The sequence below is a fragment of the Sciurus carolinensis genome, chromosome 15, assembly GCF_902686445.1.
Source record: "Sciurus carolinensis chromosome 15, mSciCar1.2, whole genome shotgun sequence".
NCBI classification, from domain to species: domain Eukaryota; kingdom Metazoa; phylum Chordata; class Mammalia; order Rodentia; family Sciuridae; genus Sciurus; species Sciurus carolinensis.
In genome coordinates, this window is record NC_062227.1 from 74,412,556 (window position 1) to 74,428,098 (window position 15,543).

General features: G+C 38.7%; 1 protein-coding gene across 1 annotated transcript in view; it reads left to right on the forward strand.

The window, feature by feature from the left end:
• The window catches only part of Dok6 (docking protein 6), a 428,272-nt gene that overhangs the window by 182,172 nt on the left and 230,557 nt on the right, over positions 1–15,543 (forward strand). The window contains exon 3 of the mRNA XM_047526969.1: positions 1,096–1,210. Within this exon, the coding sequence (XP_047382925.1) occupies positions 1,096–1,210 (115 nt within the window). The remainder of the gene's footprint in view (positions 1–1,095; positions 1,211–15,543) is intronic.

The following is a 15,543-nucleotide window of genomic DNA, read 5'->3' on the forward strand; positions in this document are numbered from 1 at the left end:
GTGCAGTTACGTGTGCATGTGTGTGTGTGTAGATAGATGGTCAAAAATCAAGGTTTATTGTTTAGTTCTGTACTTATCAAAAATATTAATCTGCAAAATAACCTTCAAAAGTATTAATGAAAATTCCAGATTTTGAGAGGATAAATTAAAGCATAGTCAAAAGATAATTAATTTATCATAGGTTCCTACAGGATCATAGATATGACTCCATAAGTTGTCATAAAAATATTAATGGGTATTATTATGTTAGTTAATTCTGCCCACTTTCTACTAATAATGCTCATCCAGAAATAGGAAATCCTTTAAATTAAAAGGAAAAAATTCAGCATGTTGCAAGATCATTTAGAAAAAAAATCAACCCAAACATTATTGCAAGGTTGTGTTGCAGAGAAGTTGAAGAAATAAGAATTTGACCATTTCAATTGCTTGTGAGGAAAAAGAAAAGAGGCACAAGTTGTAGCAGAACATGTACCAATAAGGAATCAAGAAGGAAAGTAGATAAATGCATTCTTTATTCATTACCAAATGAATAAGGCATCGTTAACCTGAGTCCATAATCATAGGTGGACCTTGGTGAGAGAAGTGATTCATGGGTCCACAAACACTGTGTTTTCCTGACAAACAGATCCATTGTTGAAGGTTAGTTACTCAAAATTTTGTAGCCACCTTGCTGATGGACAGCTGTCAGTTGTCCCATGGCTATAACACTATCATAGATGGGACTTAGGAGACAAACGAGATATTGAATACAATCAACATTCAACAGATACTTAATGAGAATTATTCGTGTACCATAGTTACTATGGGTTACTGGGCATGCAACTTTACTGAAAATATAGAGTCCATGAAGCTACTCTACATAATTTTTAGACTATTTCAAACTGCAGCAAATGACATCAACTGTGACCAAGATTGAGTGCCCAGTGGAAGAGATTGTGTTTTTTTCCTTATTGTTTTTGACTACAGTTAATTAAAAATTAGTACAATAATCCACTGGGAAATCATGTGAGACAGTGATACCTGATCCTTGTGGGCTAGCACTCCCATATTGAATGTATTCTGAGCACTAAGTTAAAAATACTTTTTTCTTTCAAGGTAACCGAACTACACAACATCAAAAATATAACCAGACTGCCTCGAGAGACAAAGAAGCATGCAGTGGCAATTATCTTTCATGACGAGACGTCAAAGACATTTGCCTGTGAGTCAGGTAAGCAATTGCAGGCCTTCTAGAACTTGTGGAAACTGAGTGCTTCTGAGACAACGGCCCAGGCAGATGCAGATGCAGCTCTGAACCGGACAACTCATTGTAAGGAGAGGGCTCTGGAAGACCTTAGCAGGGAACTCAACATACTGATTTCTACACGTTTAGGGTATTTATTCTCTGTCTGTGCCTGGATTTTGCTCCCAGGTGGTCTGAGAACTCTGGCAGTTTCCGTTCAAGCTTTGAGAATTAAGTCAACGATACCCAGGCAATGTTGTTGGGGTGAGCATGTGATTTGTATCCTGGATTTTGCTGAGGGTAGCTGCAGGTATTTTGTAGGGCAATAATACCACCACCATGTAAAAGGCTGCCAAATGCAACCTAACTCCCCAGATGTTGCAAAACAGAACTTTGTGCAGTGGGCTGCTTTCACTGCTTCTTGCTCCCACAAGTAAACACATTTCGTACTAGATTTCAGCCTGCGGGTTTATAAAGCGCTCTGACAGTACTGAGACGCAGCACTTTTTAGTGTGAACTTGCAGTCTTCTTCATGATGGAGTCCCTGGTTCATGTATGAGTTGACCTAATGCTTTTTAAAGATTTTGCTCAAAGAAATCACGCGTTTGCTTTGTAATGGGCGTTACCAAAAATATGAAGGGCTTGGAAGATACGAATTTAAAATGGTAGTGAAGCCTTTGGGAGAAGATTTTTAATTTTTTACAGGAAAAAATGAAGCTTCTGGCTTTGTATGAAGTTGATAGGGTGAATTAATGCTGGGTCATATTATTCGAAAGCAGACAATGCCACTTTGCTTGATTGAGACTGCTCACACCCCTCACCTGGGCTGATCCTGGGCTTTCTGACCTGACCTGCAATGCACCAAAGTGTCCCTTTTTCTTGGGATGTCTTTATTCATCAGCCCTTCTTCATTTGCCATCTCATCATTCCAAACAGACATTTTGGAGGTGCAGAGATGTCTGTGATTGGTCATATAAATTCCCATTTTGTAACAGAACCTGTCTCGGCCTTATTGATATATTATTATCCAAAAATATTTCTGCCTTCTTGTTCACTGTCTTAAAAGTCTAGTCACTTCAATTTTCTCTGAGTTCTTAAATATATAATATTAATGTCTCTTATTAAAATTAATGACAACCAGAAAATTGGTTAAAAAAAAACTATAAAAGATCATTTTCATTATTTTAATTATTACTTTTCACTATTGTTTTATTTTTTTGAAATTGTAGTGAGCAATGTTGTGGATGTAAAAGTGCAATCAGAGTCTGTTAATTTCCAGAAAGAATGATATTTAATTATATTTAAGAAAAAAATCTTATTTAGATACTCTTTAGAGAACATTGGCCTAAAATTTGTGTTTATTTCGTTAATCACTCAATTGATTGCCTTTTACAATCTGATTTTTACTAAGATTAAAGTAGAAACATTATTTAATGCAATTTTATATATTTACACAGATGGCTTTTCTGATTTAAAAGCTATAATTCATTATTTGCTTAACTTCCTATCAGTTTTTTAACTAGGCTTGATATTACTACAAAACATATGATACTGCCCTCTTTCAATTTTTTGTATTCTATAAAGTTGGGGAGAATGTACAGCACACACACACACACACACACACCACACACAAACACACACACGACACACACACACACACACACACACACACACCACACACACACACACACACACACCACACACACCACACACATCACACACACACACACCACACACACACACACCACACACCACACACACACCACACACACACCACATACACACACACACCACACACACACCACACCACACACATACACCACACACACCACACACACTACACACACACACACACACACCACACACCACACACACCACACACACACACCACACACACACCACACACCACACCACACACACACACACACACACACACCACACACCACACACACCACACACACACACCACACACACACACACCACACACACACACACACACAATTTCCTCCTCAATACCCCGCTGCTCCTTGGCATATCTCCAGATGTCACCTAAATGTCCTCCCCTTTATGGATCACAGGATGTCATCAGTCACACCAGATGAAAACACACCCTTGCTTCTGTTCTGACACTGAAGACATATTGTTCAGGCACCGCACGGGTTTCATCATCCCAAGAACCTAGATTAGGAACGTTCCCCTCCGTGAGATAGCGATATTGGTAAATTGACTAAGAAACTCCTGTGCACATAACTAGCTCAGCAGGACTTGGGCTGAACTTCAGAATGTGCTGCCTGGAATTCTCATCCTGATGTGAAGAACGCCATTGAACTCCACGTCTCAGAGCACCCGGCTTTCCCGAGAGCGAGTGTGATCGCGGCAAGTGGCACCAGCACCTCCAGCCCTGGTGACAGTCTGAGCGTTGTGTCTTTACGTGCAGCTCAGCACAAACAAAACCCACTCCTCGCTGTGTCAAGTTAGCAAGTGCAACTGGAAGGTCATATAGATTAAGAATCTTAAAATAAAATTTCTGAGTCTACCTAGCATCCACCTCTTGGTTTCTAATAGCAGGAATCAGAGTCTGAGTCCATTCTAATATAAGTAATTGACTGAATAAGCAAATAAATGGTAGCAGATGGACAAATATCCCAGAGAAGAATTCATGCAGTGCCCTGCCTTTAGGAGAGGTGCATAACTCCCTGCTCTGTGATTGCGAGCTGACGCGTGACTTCCTTCCAAAGGAAATTGCACAGAGAGGGGTGGGGTGGGAGAACTTGGCAGTAGGAAGAGTGAGGAGACCACCTCAGCCAGGGACCAAGGTCAAGATGAACACCAGTAATTCATGCTGGTTTAGGTGCCCTTGGTAGGATGTGAGGGGAAAAAATAAAACAGCACTTACCTCATCCTCTTCCTCCCAGCGACCCACAAATCAGTATAAACACCAGACAAAAGCCAAACTGGAGGACATTCTACAACATGCCTGAAAATCTGAGATACTGTCGCACCCGAGAGGAGCAGAAGGAGCCCTGAGGAGAAAATGTATGTGGCATCCTAAATGAGATCCAGAAATCGAAAAAAGGGTCATGGGACCAAACTAATGACACTCTATAAAGAGTGAGGAAACCTTGATAAATGATCAATTGTGACCATTAATAAGAATGTATCAAAACATTGTTCCATCAACTTTAGCAAATGCACATAGCAAATGTAAGATGTTAATAACAGGGGAAAATGGATATAAGAACTCCGTATCACCTACGCAACGACGCTTTACATCTAATCCTATTCCAAAATAAGGAACATTTTTAAAAATCAATGTGGAATTGACACAAAATATATATCAATGAACTAGGTTAAGTATAATGTGCATTTTAAAGACTTTAAGTTTAGTAAAGAAAAACTAGATATTACAATCAACAGTATTTTAAAAATTAAGCATTCACACTACCTATCATTGTATGGTTTCAGATGATAAAGTAACATGTATTATTTCATAATGATGAAAGTGACAATATGAAAATCACTGCTACTGGACAGTGACTTGACTGGAAATTCTAGGTGCTTGCCCAGTGCAGTGGTCACTTTCCGGGTGGAGAATCAGACTCGCAGTTGCAATGTGGGGGTGCCATTTTTCAGCAGAGAGATGCAGCAGCAGAGGATTCCACCGCATGTCCTCCTAGTGAACCGAGCCCCACCTTCAGGGCAATTCTAGATCACAATCCTGTTGCCACCTTTTAAATAACTAGGCATTTCCTGGTTTTTTTTGGAAGTGTTGCTGGTGAACTCCTTGGCATAGATCTCATGCAATAAAATTGGCGACTGTGGACCCTGGGGCTACAGCTGTGTCTCCCTGTGCTCCCTAGAGTGCTCTGTGGAGGTTCCTTAGCCCACATGGAGGGCATGAACCCCACAGCTGAAGGTGCCACCTTGGTCACACCATTACCATCACAGGCACTGTGACCATGCTGGTCCATCCCACCTAGTTCTAGACACTCTATCATTTTTGTGACAGTGGAGAACTTCACTCAGGTCCCACTGGGTCGAAAAGTTGAAATTATGATGGAGATATTTGTGAAGCATAACCTTAGAGATACATTTTCAATGGGTTATTCCGCTGACTTGTTCTCAAGTGAAAACATTTATAGAAAAGCTGGGACCGCAATTGTATTTTTTTAATTTAATTTTTTTACTCCCTCTGCTATTATTTTTATTTAGTTATTTTTATATGTTGCTGAGGCTCGAACCCAGTGCCTCATGCATGCTAAGTGAGCACTCTAACCCTGAGCCACAACCCAAGCCCCCCAGAATTGTATTTTAACTGAAAAATTTCTGAACACAGATATCAAATTAGAGTCACAAATATCATCTGAATCAAAGCAGGCAGACAATGGTGTAAGTCCCAGTGAGCACTTTGAACCTGTAATTTAAACTAAACGGTTATTTTTAAGATACCAGAGTTTCCCTCTTTCTTTGAACCTTGACCTCATCAATTGCAAGTGAAAAAATGGCTCACCTGAAACACCACCAATAAAAGTACTACAATTAGCATCATCACGAAAGACAGGGGTCTTGCAGTTGTAAATATTTCTTGAACACAAAGAACCCATTGAGGACAAAGAGGATTTCATAACCTGCCTATGTTTTGCACCCTCAGAAGTAACCCGTGGTCTAGGATCTGAATTTTCTAGTGGTGGTTTCATAGTATGTAATATTTTTGAGGAATGAAAGGCTCTTCATTGGAAGAATACGGTCTCATTTCTAAGAGAAAGATCTCCTGACAAAGCAGCTAAAGCTAGATCCAAAATATTTGAATTTCTAGCAAAGAGTCTTCAACTAGTTTAAATTAGGACTGACTTGAAAATATTATTTGTTTTTTTAAAACTGCCTTTTGTGGATAAATATAACGTCCTGCTTGAAGCTGGTAAAGTGCTTGAGAAACAAAGGCATGATTTTTTTTAATTGTCCTCTTTGTGGCACATGCTGATGGAAAACAGAAAGACTTGGAACTCATAAACAAGGAATCTGACAACTTTTTCACAAAAATTATTTTTTAGACTGATGTCATGCTGCAGCACTATGGTCCATACCTGTTGACCAAATTCTATTTTGGGGAAAATGCTGTGTCAAGTAGACACTGCATGGAATATTAAATACTCAGAGGAAGCGTCAAGGGATGACAAGAAACAGTTTTCTGGAGGTAAAATGGAAGGAATGTTGTGTCTCCCTGTCTGAGGGTGTCCCTGCAATGCTGCCTCAGGACAAAGGCCCAAAGGGGAGAGAGCCCTTTTATAATTTAAAGTTTCAGAAGAGGCTGAGATCAAGTCCTTTTAGAGTGTTCAGAAGCTATTTTCAGATTTTAAAGTCTCAGATATACTGACCGATCAATAAAAAGTCAATATAATTCAAATGAAGCCTTGCTGTGGATCTGCTGCAGGAGGAGAAACCGTCTGTGTTCACCCAAACCCGCTGCAGTGCGTGAGGAGCCCAACTTTCTCGCCAGCCAGAGAAGAAGCGAGCGCCTGGACTCTGAGTCCCTGCTCTCACAAGCTCGGCCACTTGCCCAAAGTCTTGCCTGAGTTCCTTTGCAAATTATAAAACGTGTACTTCTAAAGGTAGCTCATGGGGATATGCTGTTTGCTCTTTAAGAGGTTTCCCCTTAAGTATAAATTGTAATTAGTGTAGGATCAAAGTTCAACCATCATTTTTGTTGCTAGGCAATCTGACAAATGGAACATATCAAACATATAAGGTACTACTGTAATTTTCACTACTTGCAAAAACAATCAATGCAAACTTTCCTACCCATAGTCTAAAGAAAAATTTTATGATCATATCATTTGATACAATAGAACATTGGAAAAATGCAGACCTATTCATCATAACCATCAGAGAAGAAAGGATAAAGGGAGCTCCTCATATTGATAAGGAATAGCTTCAGAAACATTGCAACATTGCACTTAGTGAGGAAAACCAATGCTCTCTCCCCAAGACTGGGAACAAAGTGAGTTTATCCACACTCCTCTCTGCTGTGCCACATGGCACTGGAGGCTCTAGCTTTCACAGTGAGCAAGAAAGGGAAATCAAGGACAAACGGATTGAAAGTCAAGAAATAAAACCGTCCCTAACTTAACATAACAAGATTGGCTACAGACAAACTCAAAAGGAGTCTTGGGGGAGGGGTGTAAAGGCTCCTAGAACAAAAAAGGACGTTTTACCAGCTCACTCAATAAACAATCAAAGCGTAAAGATCAATTTTATTCCTATATACTGGCAATAAACACGTGTAAACTGAAATTAAAAGTACAATATCATTTATGATCACTAAAAATGAAAAACCTTAGGTGTAAGTGTAACAAAACATGTATAGTCTGTATATTCTGAAAATTACAAATACTAAAGGCATTTAATAAATTCTAAATAAATGCAGAGCTATATTGTGTTTATGGCTCAGTGTTCCAAGAATCAATCGTGCCCAGACTGATGCACAGTCTGATTAAAGCAAGATATATTATGATTGTTATAAAATAATATGGAAAAAGAAAACTGTCAACAAAATAGACATAGAAGGAAGATACATCAACAAAATAATGGTCACTGATTTAAGCTCACATCTAACATCATAATCAATGGGAAAGTACTAGAAGTTTTCCCTCTAAGATCTGGTGCAAAGCAGGATGGCCACTCTTATCGCTTCAATTCTTTAACACAGTCCTGTAAATTCTAAACAGATATAAGACAAGAAAAAGAAATAATATGCATCCAATCTAGAAAGGAAGAAGCAAAAGTATCTGTTTGCAGATATAAATATCCTAAAGCTCCATTTAAAAACTGTTAGACAAAGAAGTTCAGTGAAGATGCAAGCTATGAGATCAATGTGCAAAAATCAACATTATTTCTTTATACTAACAACAAACTATCTGAAAAGGACACACAGAAAATAATCTTGGAGGTAGAGCAAGAGGACAATTAAGATCCTCCAGTGATCATCTCCACAGACACCTAAATTTTAACAGTTATTCCCTTGTCAGACACTTTCACGTGAGCTAAGGAGGCCAGGTAAGAGATCGCAGTGACCGTTTTTAATATAATAATAAGATGAATTGAAATTGACAATAAGGAAACATTTGCTCAAGTCACTTCCCCCACCCCAGATCCCAACAGCTTGGAGAGAGTTGTTCCCTGCTTGGGGGAGATAGCAGAACACAAATCAATAAATGTCACATAGCATGTCAACAGAATGAAGAACAAAACAATATAATCATCTCCATAAATGAAAAAATGTCCTGTGATAAAATTCAATATCCATTCATCTTAAAAATCTCTGATCAAATTACTATCAAAGAAATGTATACCAGTATAATGCAGATCATTCATAATAAACCAACAGATAACATCATACTAACAGATAACATCATACTGAATTGGAAAGAACTGAAAGCTTTCTCTCTAAGATCTGGAACAAGATAAGAATGCCCACTTTTACCATTTTTTGTTCAACCCACTAATGGAAAGCCAAGTCAGAGTAATAAGAATAGAGGAATAAGGGCATTGACATTGGAAAAAAAGAAAACCAAAATGTGACTGTTTTCAGATGACGTGATTCTTTCAGAATGATATTGGCATAAAAAGAGACATGCAATGGAACAGAATAAATAACCAAGAAATAAACCCTCACATCTATAGCCAAATGATTTCTGAAAAGGTTCTAAGAACATATATTGCAGAAAGGTCAGTCTTTTTAATAAATGGTGTCAGGAAAATTGGATCCATGCAGAGGTGGATGAAATGAGACACATATCTCTCATCAGTTACAAAGACCACTAAGAGTATATTAGATACTTAAATGTAAGACCTGAAATAATAAACATATTAAAAACATAGTGGAAATAATTCAGGACATTAAAATGGGCAAGAATTTGGAGGAGGGCAAGACCCCAAATCACAAAAGCAAAATAAACAAAAGAATTACATCAAATTAAAAAATTCTAAACAGCAAAGAAAATAATCCAAAGAGACAACCTAGAGAATAGGAAAAAATATTTGAATGCTACACATCTGTCATGAGGTTGATATTCAGACTATATAAGTAATTCTAAGCACTTGGTAGCAAATAAATACATAAATAAACAAATTGAAATATAAGCAACAGATGAAAATAGACACTTCCCAAAAGAAGACATACAAATGGTCAACAGGTATGTGAAAAAAATGTGCAACATCATTAATCACAAAGCAAATGCAAATCTAAACCAGAGTGAAATGTCACTTCATCCCACTAAGAATGATTATCACCAAAAACACAAAAGGTAAGTACTAGGGAAGGCATGGAGAAAACAGAACACTTGTGTGCTGTGGGTGGAAATGTAAATTAATACAGTTATTATGGAAAACAACATGGAAGTTCTTCAAATAGCTAAAAATGGAACTATCACATAATCCAGAACCCCAGCACTGGCTATGTAGCCAAAGAAAATGAAGCCAGTGTGTCGAGACATTTGCACAACTATGTTTATTACAGCAATATTCCAATAGCCAAAAAATGGAAATAACTTAAATGTCAATCAGCTGTTGATGGAAAAAGAAATGTGCTACATATTATAATCGAATAGTATTCAGCCATAATAAAAAATAAAATACTGACATCAGCAAGAACATCAATGGAACTGGAACTCATTATGTCCATTGAAATAAGCCAGGCACCGAAAGACAAATATCAAATGATTTCACCTATATGTGGAATTTTAAAAAGTTGATCTCATAGAAGTTGAAAGTAGAATGGAAGTGACCAAAGACTTGGGAGAGGAGGAGCAAGAGAGGAATAGGGAAAGTCTGATTAGTGCATAGTAAGTTATACTTAGATAGGAGCAGGATATTCCCGTGTGCATTTGACAGTAGGGTGACACTGGATAACAATTATGTACTGTGTATTTCACCAATTTAGAAGAAAGTATTTTGAATGCTTTTATCATAAAGAAATCATAACTATTTACAGAGATAGATTTATCTTGATTTAAACATTATGTAATGTATGCATGTATCAAGACATCATAGATATCTCATTCATACGTTAATTGCTGTTTCTATGTATTGGTTAAAATTTTTAAGTTAGATTTTTTTTAAAAACCCATTTTCAATAGCATCAAAAATAATAAACTATTAAAGAATAAATCCAATAAACTAGATGCAAGACCTGTATGCTAAAATCCATAAAACATAGATGTTTTCCTCTGTTGCGTATTCATAGATCCCAGAAGATGACAAAACACTCCTGGGTGAGAGAAAAAATTTGTTACTGATGACAGAGACCATAGAGGAATTCTGCACAATTCCTTTTGTAGGGACATTTAAAATAGTCAAATTCAGACAAAATACAAGGTTGGAGGTCAGGGCCTGGGAGAGAGAAATAGGGGGTTACTAATCAACAGCATAATGTTCTACTAAAGCAAGATGAATATGCTCTAGAGATCTGCATCAGCAAATTGTATCTCCAGTACACAACAATGTATTGTTCACTTAAAATTTTGATGAGATTATCTCATGTTTAGTGTTCCTACCTCAACAAAATAAAATTTTTAAAGGAATCTGTATTAGTCAGGGTTTTCTAGAAAAACAGAATCAATAGGTGGTATAAGCATAAAAAGGGGATTTGTTAAATTGGCTTACACAACCAGAGCTGGATAGTCCACAATGGCTGTCTGTGGGCTGGAGAGCTAGAGGAACCAATAACTGTGCAGTCCAAGATGTGAAGCCTCAGAACAAGAGGGATCAACAATGTCACCCCAGTCCCAGAATTAAGGCCTCTGGAAACTCCCTGGAGAATCACTGGGAGAGTTCTCTTGTGAAGAGTGAAGGAGCAAGAGTCTGATGAATTCAGACGATGGTAGCAGCAATCAAGAACCCATTCAAGAAGAATTGAGATTGGATCAGCTCCTGCTTTGCTGTTCTTCCAACTTTGATTCCATCCAAGTCTCCAGCCTATTGAATGATGCTGACCTCACTTAGGGAGGGTGTCCACTTCAGTTTATTATCCCATATGCCAATCATTCCTAGACACAGCCTCATCGACTCACCCAGAGCCTCTTAATCTTCAGCATATCTTAGTCCAATCAAGTTAACAATTCAAATTAACCATTACAGGTCCATCCCTCGTCAACTTGATATCTGAACATGACTCTTTACCTCACACTTAATCTCCAAATAAATACAATAACAAGGTCATAATTCTGCCTAACATAGCATAACTACTTATTATGGTCTGGATGTGAGATGTTCCCCAAAAGCTCATGTTTAAGACAATGCAAGAAGGTTCAGAAAAGAAACGATTGGGTTACAAGAGCCTTAACCCAATCAGTGAATTAATCACCTGGTGGTAACTGAGTCTAAGTGAAGGAAGTTGGGGTGTGACTGGAGGAGGTGGGGCATTGGGGGCATGGCTTTGGGGTGTATGTTTGTGTCTGGCAAGTGGAGATCTCTCTTCCTCTCTGCTTTCTGATCATTATGTGAGCCGCTTCCTTCTGCCACCCTCTTCTGCCACGATCCTCAGCCTCACTTTGAGCCCTAAGGAATGCAGCCTGCTGAGTATAGATTAAGACCTCTGAAGCCATGAGCCCCCAAATAAACTTCTCCTCCTCCAAAATTGTTCTGGTCAGATATTTTAGTCACCACAGCAACAAAGCTGACTAAGACACTATCCTGTGTACAACCAAAAATGCCCAGTTTGGTTTTATTTTTTCCCTAGAATATAAGGGGAAAAAAAACTTTAAATACTGATATTAAGTCAATCAATATTACATTACATGATGAGTAGCAGGAGAGTAACAAGTCCACTCAATACACGTGTGAGTATGCACAAACATATTCTTAACAGAATAAGAAATATCCATGGCAATTACAATCCTCATTTCTGCAGCTGATCACATGACCACAATTGGTGTTTATGACTGCTGCCTTCTTCTACTACCGATTCCATATTCCTTCTACCTTCAGCAAGCACCTCAGCAGGTCTTGGCCCTTTACCTGGAGGTGTGACCCACACCTTCATTCCTGAAGGGTCTGAGACATTTGTCATCTTGCCTGGATTGGGTTGTTGTAGTTTCCCCTTGACCTTAAAAACAGGAATGCCCCAAGGGATCTCCTGTACTCAGGAGTGTGCTTCCTTACCTCCATTGTGAAGTAATAGTTCCATGTCCCCTTGGTAACCTGGATCAGTCACCACCGCCAGCACTGTCGCTTGTTCTTAGCCTGTTGACTCAGAGGCATGAGGAACCCAAGTGACCAGGGGAAGTCTTAACTTCCAGTTTAATGAACTCCTTGTTGTACCTCCTGGCAGAAGCATTCCTCCTTCTGTACCTGAGACTTCTGGGCCCGCAGAGCAAAAGGTTGCAGGGACAGGAAGCAAAACTGTCCTAGTGGGTTAGCAGGGGCAATGGTGAGTGGTTCCATCCCTGTCTTCACCCTTGATTCCTGAACCCACGAATTCTAGCAATAGGGAGACGGGACCACAGAGTAGATGCTGAATTGGAGTGTAGCAGCCTTCTGGAGAACCTTGCCCCAGTCTGCACCATATGCCACCTAGCTGGCACTGTAACTGCATCTCCAAAAGTCCATTCCCTCATTCTATCCAATGAGCTGCTTCAGGATGCTGGGAAGCAGCACATTTATTTCCAGTGAAGATTCAGGGAACAGTGTGTACTCATAATAGCTAGATGGAATATGAATTGTATTTGAATTGTATTAATTATCTTTTCAGGAAAAATGGCAATAATACATATATTTATTTTATATAATATATACAATAGTATATATATAATATATGTATATATTGTATACACACACACACACACACACATACACACAAACACACCCTTGATCTATTGAACCTCTTTGGGACCATATCCCACATAAACAAACGTACCACTACATGAAGATGTGGGCTTAAGCACTTAATGTATAATAGAAAAATAAAAATAAATACCTATAAAGTGAACAGTTGAATAAACAATGGTATATCCTTTTCAAGAAATATGTAATCACTAGAAATAGTTTCATCAAACTTCTTGAAAACTTTTCCATGAAATATAGTTCTTCATGCAAAGCAACTGTTTTAGTTAGCTTTTTTATCACTATGAGAAAAGACCTGACAAGAACAATTTAGAGGAGGAAAAGTTCATTTTAGCTCATGGTTTCAGAGGTTCAGTCCACAATCTGAGGGTTCCACATCTCTGGGCCTGAGGTGAGGCAGAACATGACGGCAGAAGGGCATGGTGGAAGAACAGCTCAGGATGTGGCAACCAGGAAGCAGAGAGAACACTCCACTAACCAAGGACAAAATATATAACCCCACTGACCCACAGCCTGCCTGCCTATAGTAACCACCCCGTTAATCCATATCAGCTGATTAATTCACTGATTAGTTTATACATCTCACAATCTAAATATTTCACTTCTGAAAATTCTTGCACAGTCTCACACATGAGCTTTCGGGGGACAACTCGTCTCCAAACTGTAAGAGCATCTATCAGCAAGTATATGTGGGATAATCACATATTGTAAAGAAAACTGAGAGAGACAGAGTTTTGGCAATTTTACCAGGGGTGAGAGGACATGATAATCTGTATAGAAAAGACTGTTGGGGAAAAATGCAAATAAAGAAAGGAAAAAACAAAATGAAATGAATAAGAATAAAATACCCAGCATATAATTTATGTTATTTACATTAAATCATTCACATGTAAACATGGGTATAAATGTGTCCAATTTTTAAGCTTAATTTAGTACCAGGAAATACAAACTAAAATCTCCAGGAAGTTCACAGTGACGCATCTACTCAATAGTCAAAATGTAAGAAGATAAAACACAGATGAACCACAGAATTCTTGAGGCACAGAGAAACTAGATCTGCCGTTCACTGCTGTGGGAATTTAAAACACTGCAGTCACTCTGAAAAAAAAAATTGTTTGGCAGACTCATAAAATTAAGCATGCAATTACCATTCAAGCCAGTAATTGCACTCTTGGGCATTTATCCCAGAAAAAAATAAAATGCAGACACACACATACAACCTGTATGTGAATGTTCACAGCAGGTTTATTCAAAGAGCCTAGAGCTAGACAGAGCCCACAAGTCCTTCCACAGACAGTGTGCATCATGCCATAAAATACTCCTCAGGGGAAAAAAACTGTTAATACGTACAGCAATTTGGATAAATCTTAAAGGAATTATACTAAGTAAAAAAAAAAAAAAGTTGATCTCAAAAGCCTAGGATCGTGTGACTCCCTTTGTTTAATGTCTGTGAAATGACAATTTTAGAAATGGAGGACATACTGGTAATTGGGACAGGTTAGGAGTGGGGTTGGAGGTGTGGGGACAGGAGAGGTGTGTGGTGGTAAAATGATAATGTGACCTGGGATCTGAGTAATGCACTACCTTGACGGTGGTGGTACAAACACAAACCTGCACAAGTGATAGATCACATAGAATTTACACACACACACACACACACACACACACACACACACAAATAGAACTGGGGAAATCTGAGTAAGACTGGTCAACTCTCAATGGAAATACAGAGCTTGTGACATGATACTACAATGTTACAAAACACTATGAGGTTTGGGGGTAAGAGGACTGGACCAACTATACCCAGGATATCTCATTCTCTGTATTAATTTGCTCTATTTGTTTAAGTACATGTGAATCTGCAATCCTATCAATCAAATTTCCAACAAGTTAGATCTGATCTATTATTAGATTGTCTATGATGTATTTTCAACTTATAAAAAACAAGGGCTGGGATGGGTTACAGGAAAGCATCTTTGGTTTGATTCTGAAGCCATCAAAAGAAACAAATAATACCAAACGAGAAGAAAGCTCATCCTCAACGTAAGCCTGAGCAGCTGGTGCATGTTCTACGAGCTCGGAGGCTCTGCCTGTGTGTCCTGCCCTTCCCCTAAGGTGGAAGCCCTGGGTGGGCTGCCTGGCCTGCCTCCCCAGCCTCAGCACCACATCTCACCCTGCCTATTTCCACAGCCCCCCATTTGAGGTGCCAGTGTCTTCTGTCTCCTGCTCCCTCATCTTGCACAGAGACTTTGTTCCGGCCCCATAGCCCCCTGACCCTTGGCTTCACACCCTCTCCCAGACCCCTCTACTCTGCCAGAGTCCATGCTCAGTGAAGGACATTGTTTTCTAAAATAACACCTTTTCCCTAAAATGACTTGTAATATTCAGTAAGATATGTTATTACCTTACCTTATTAGTACATTTTTTTCCTTAGAAACACTTTTTCAGAAGATTCTCTTTAGTTTTCTGCTTCTCATGTTTCA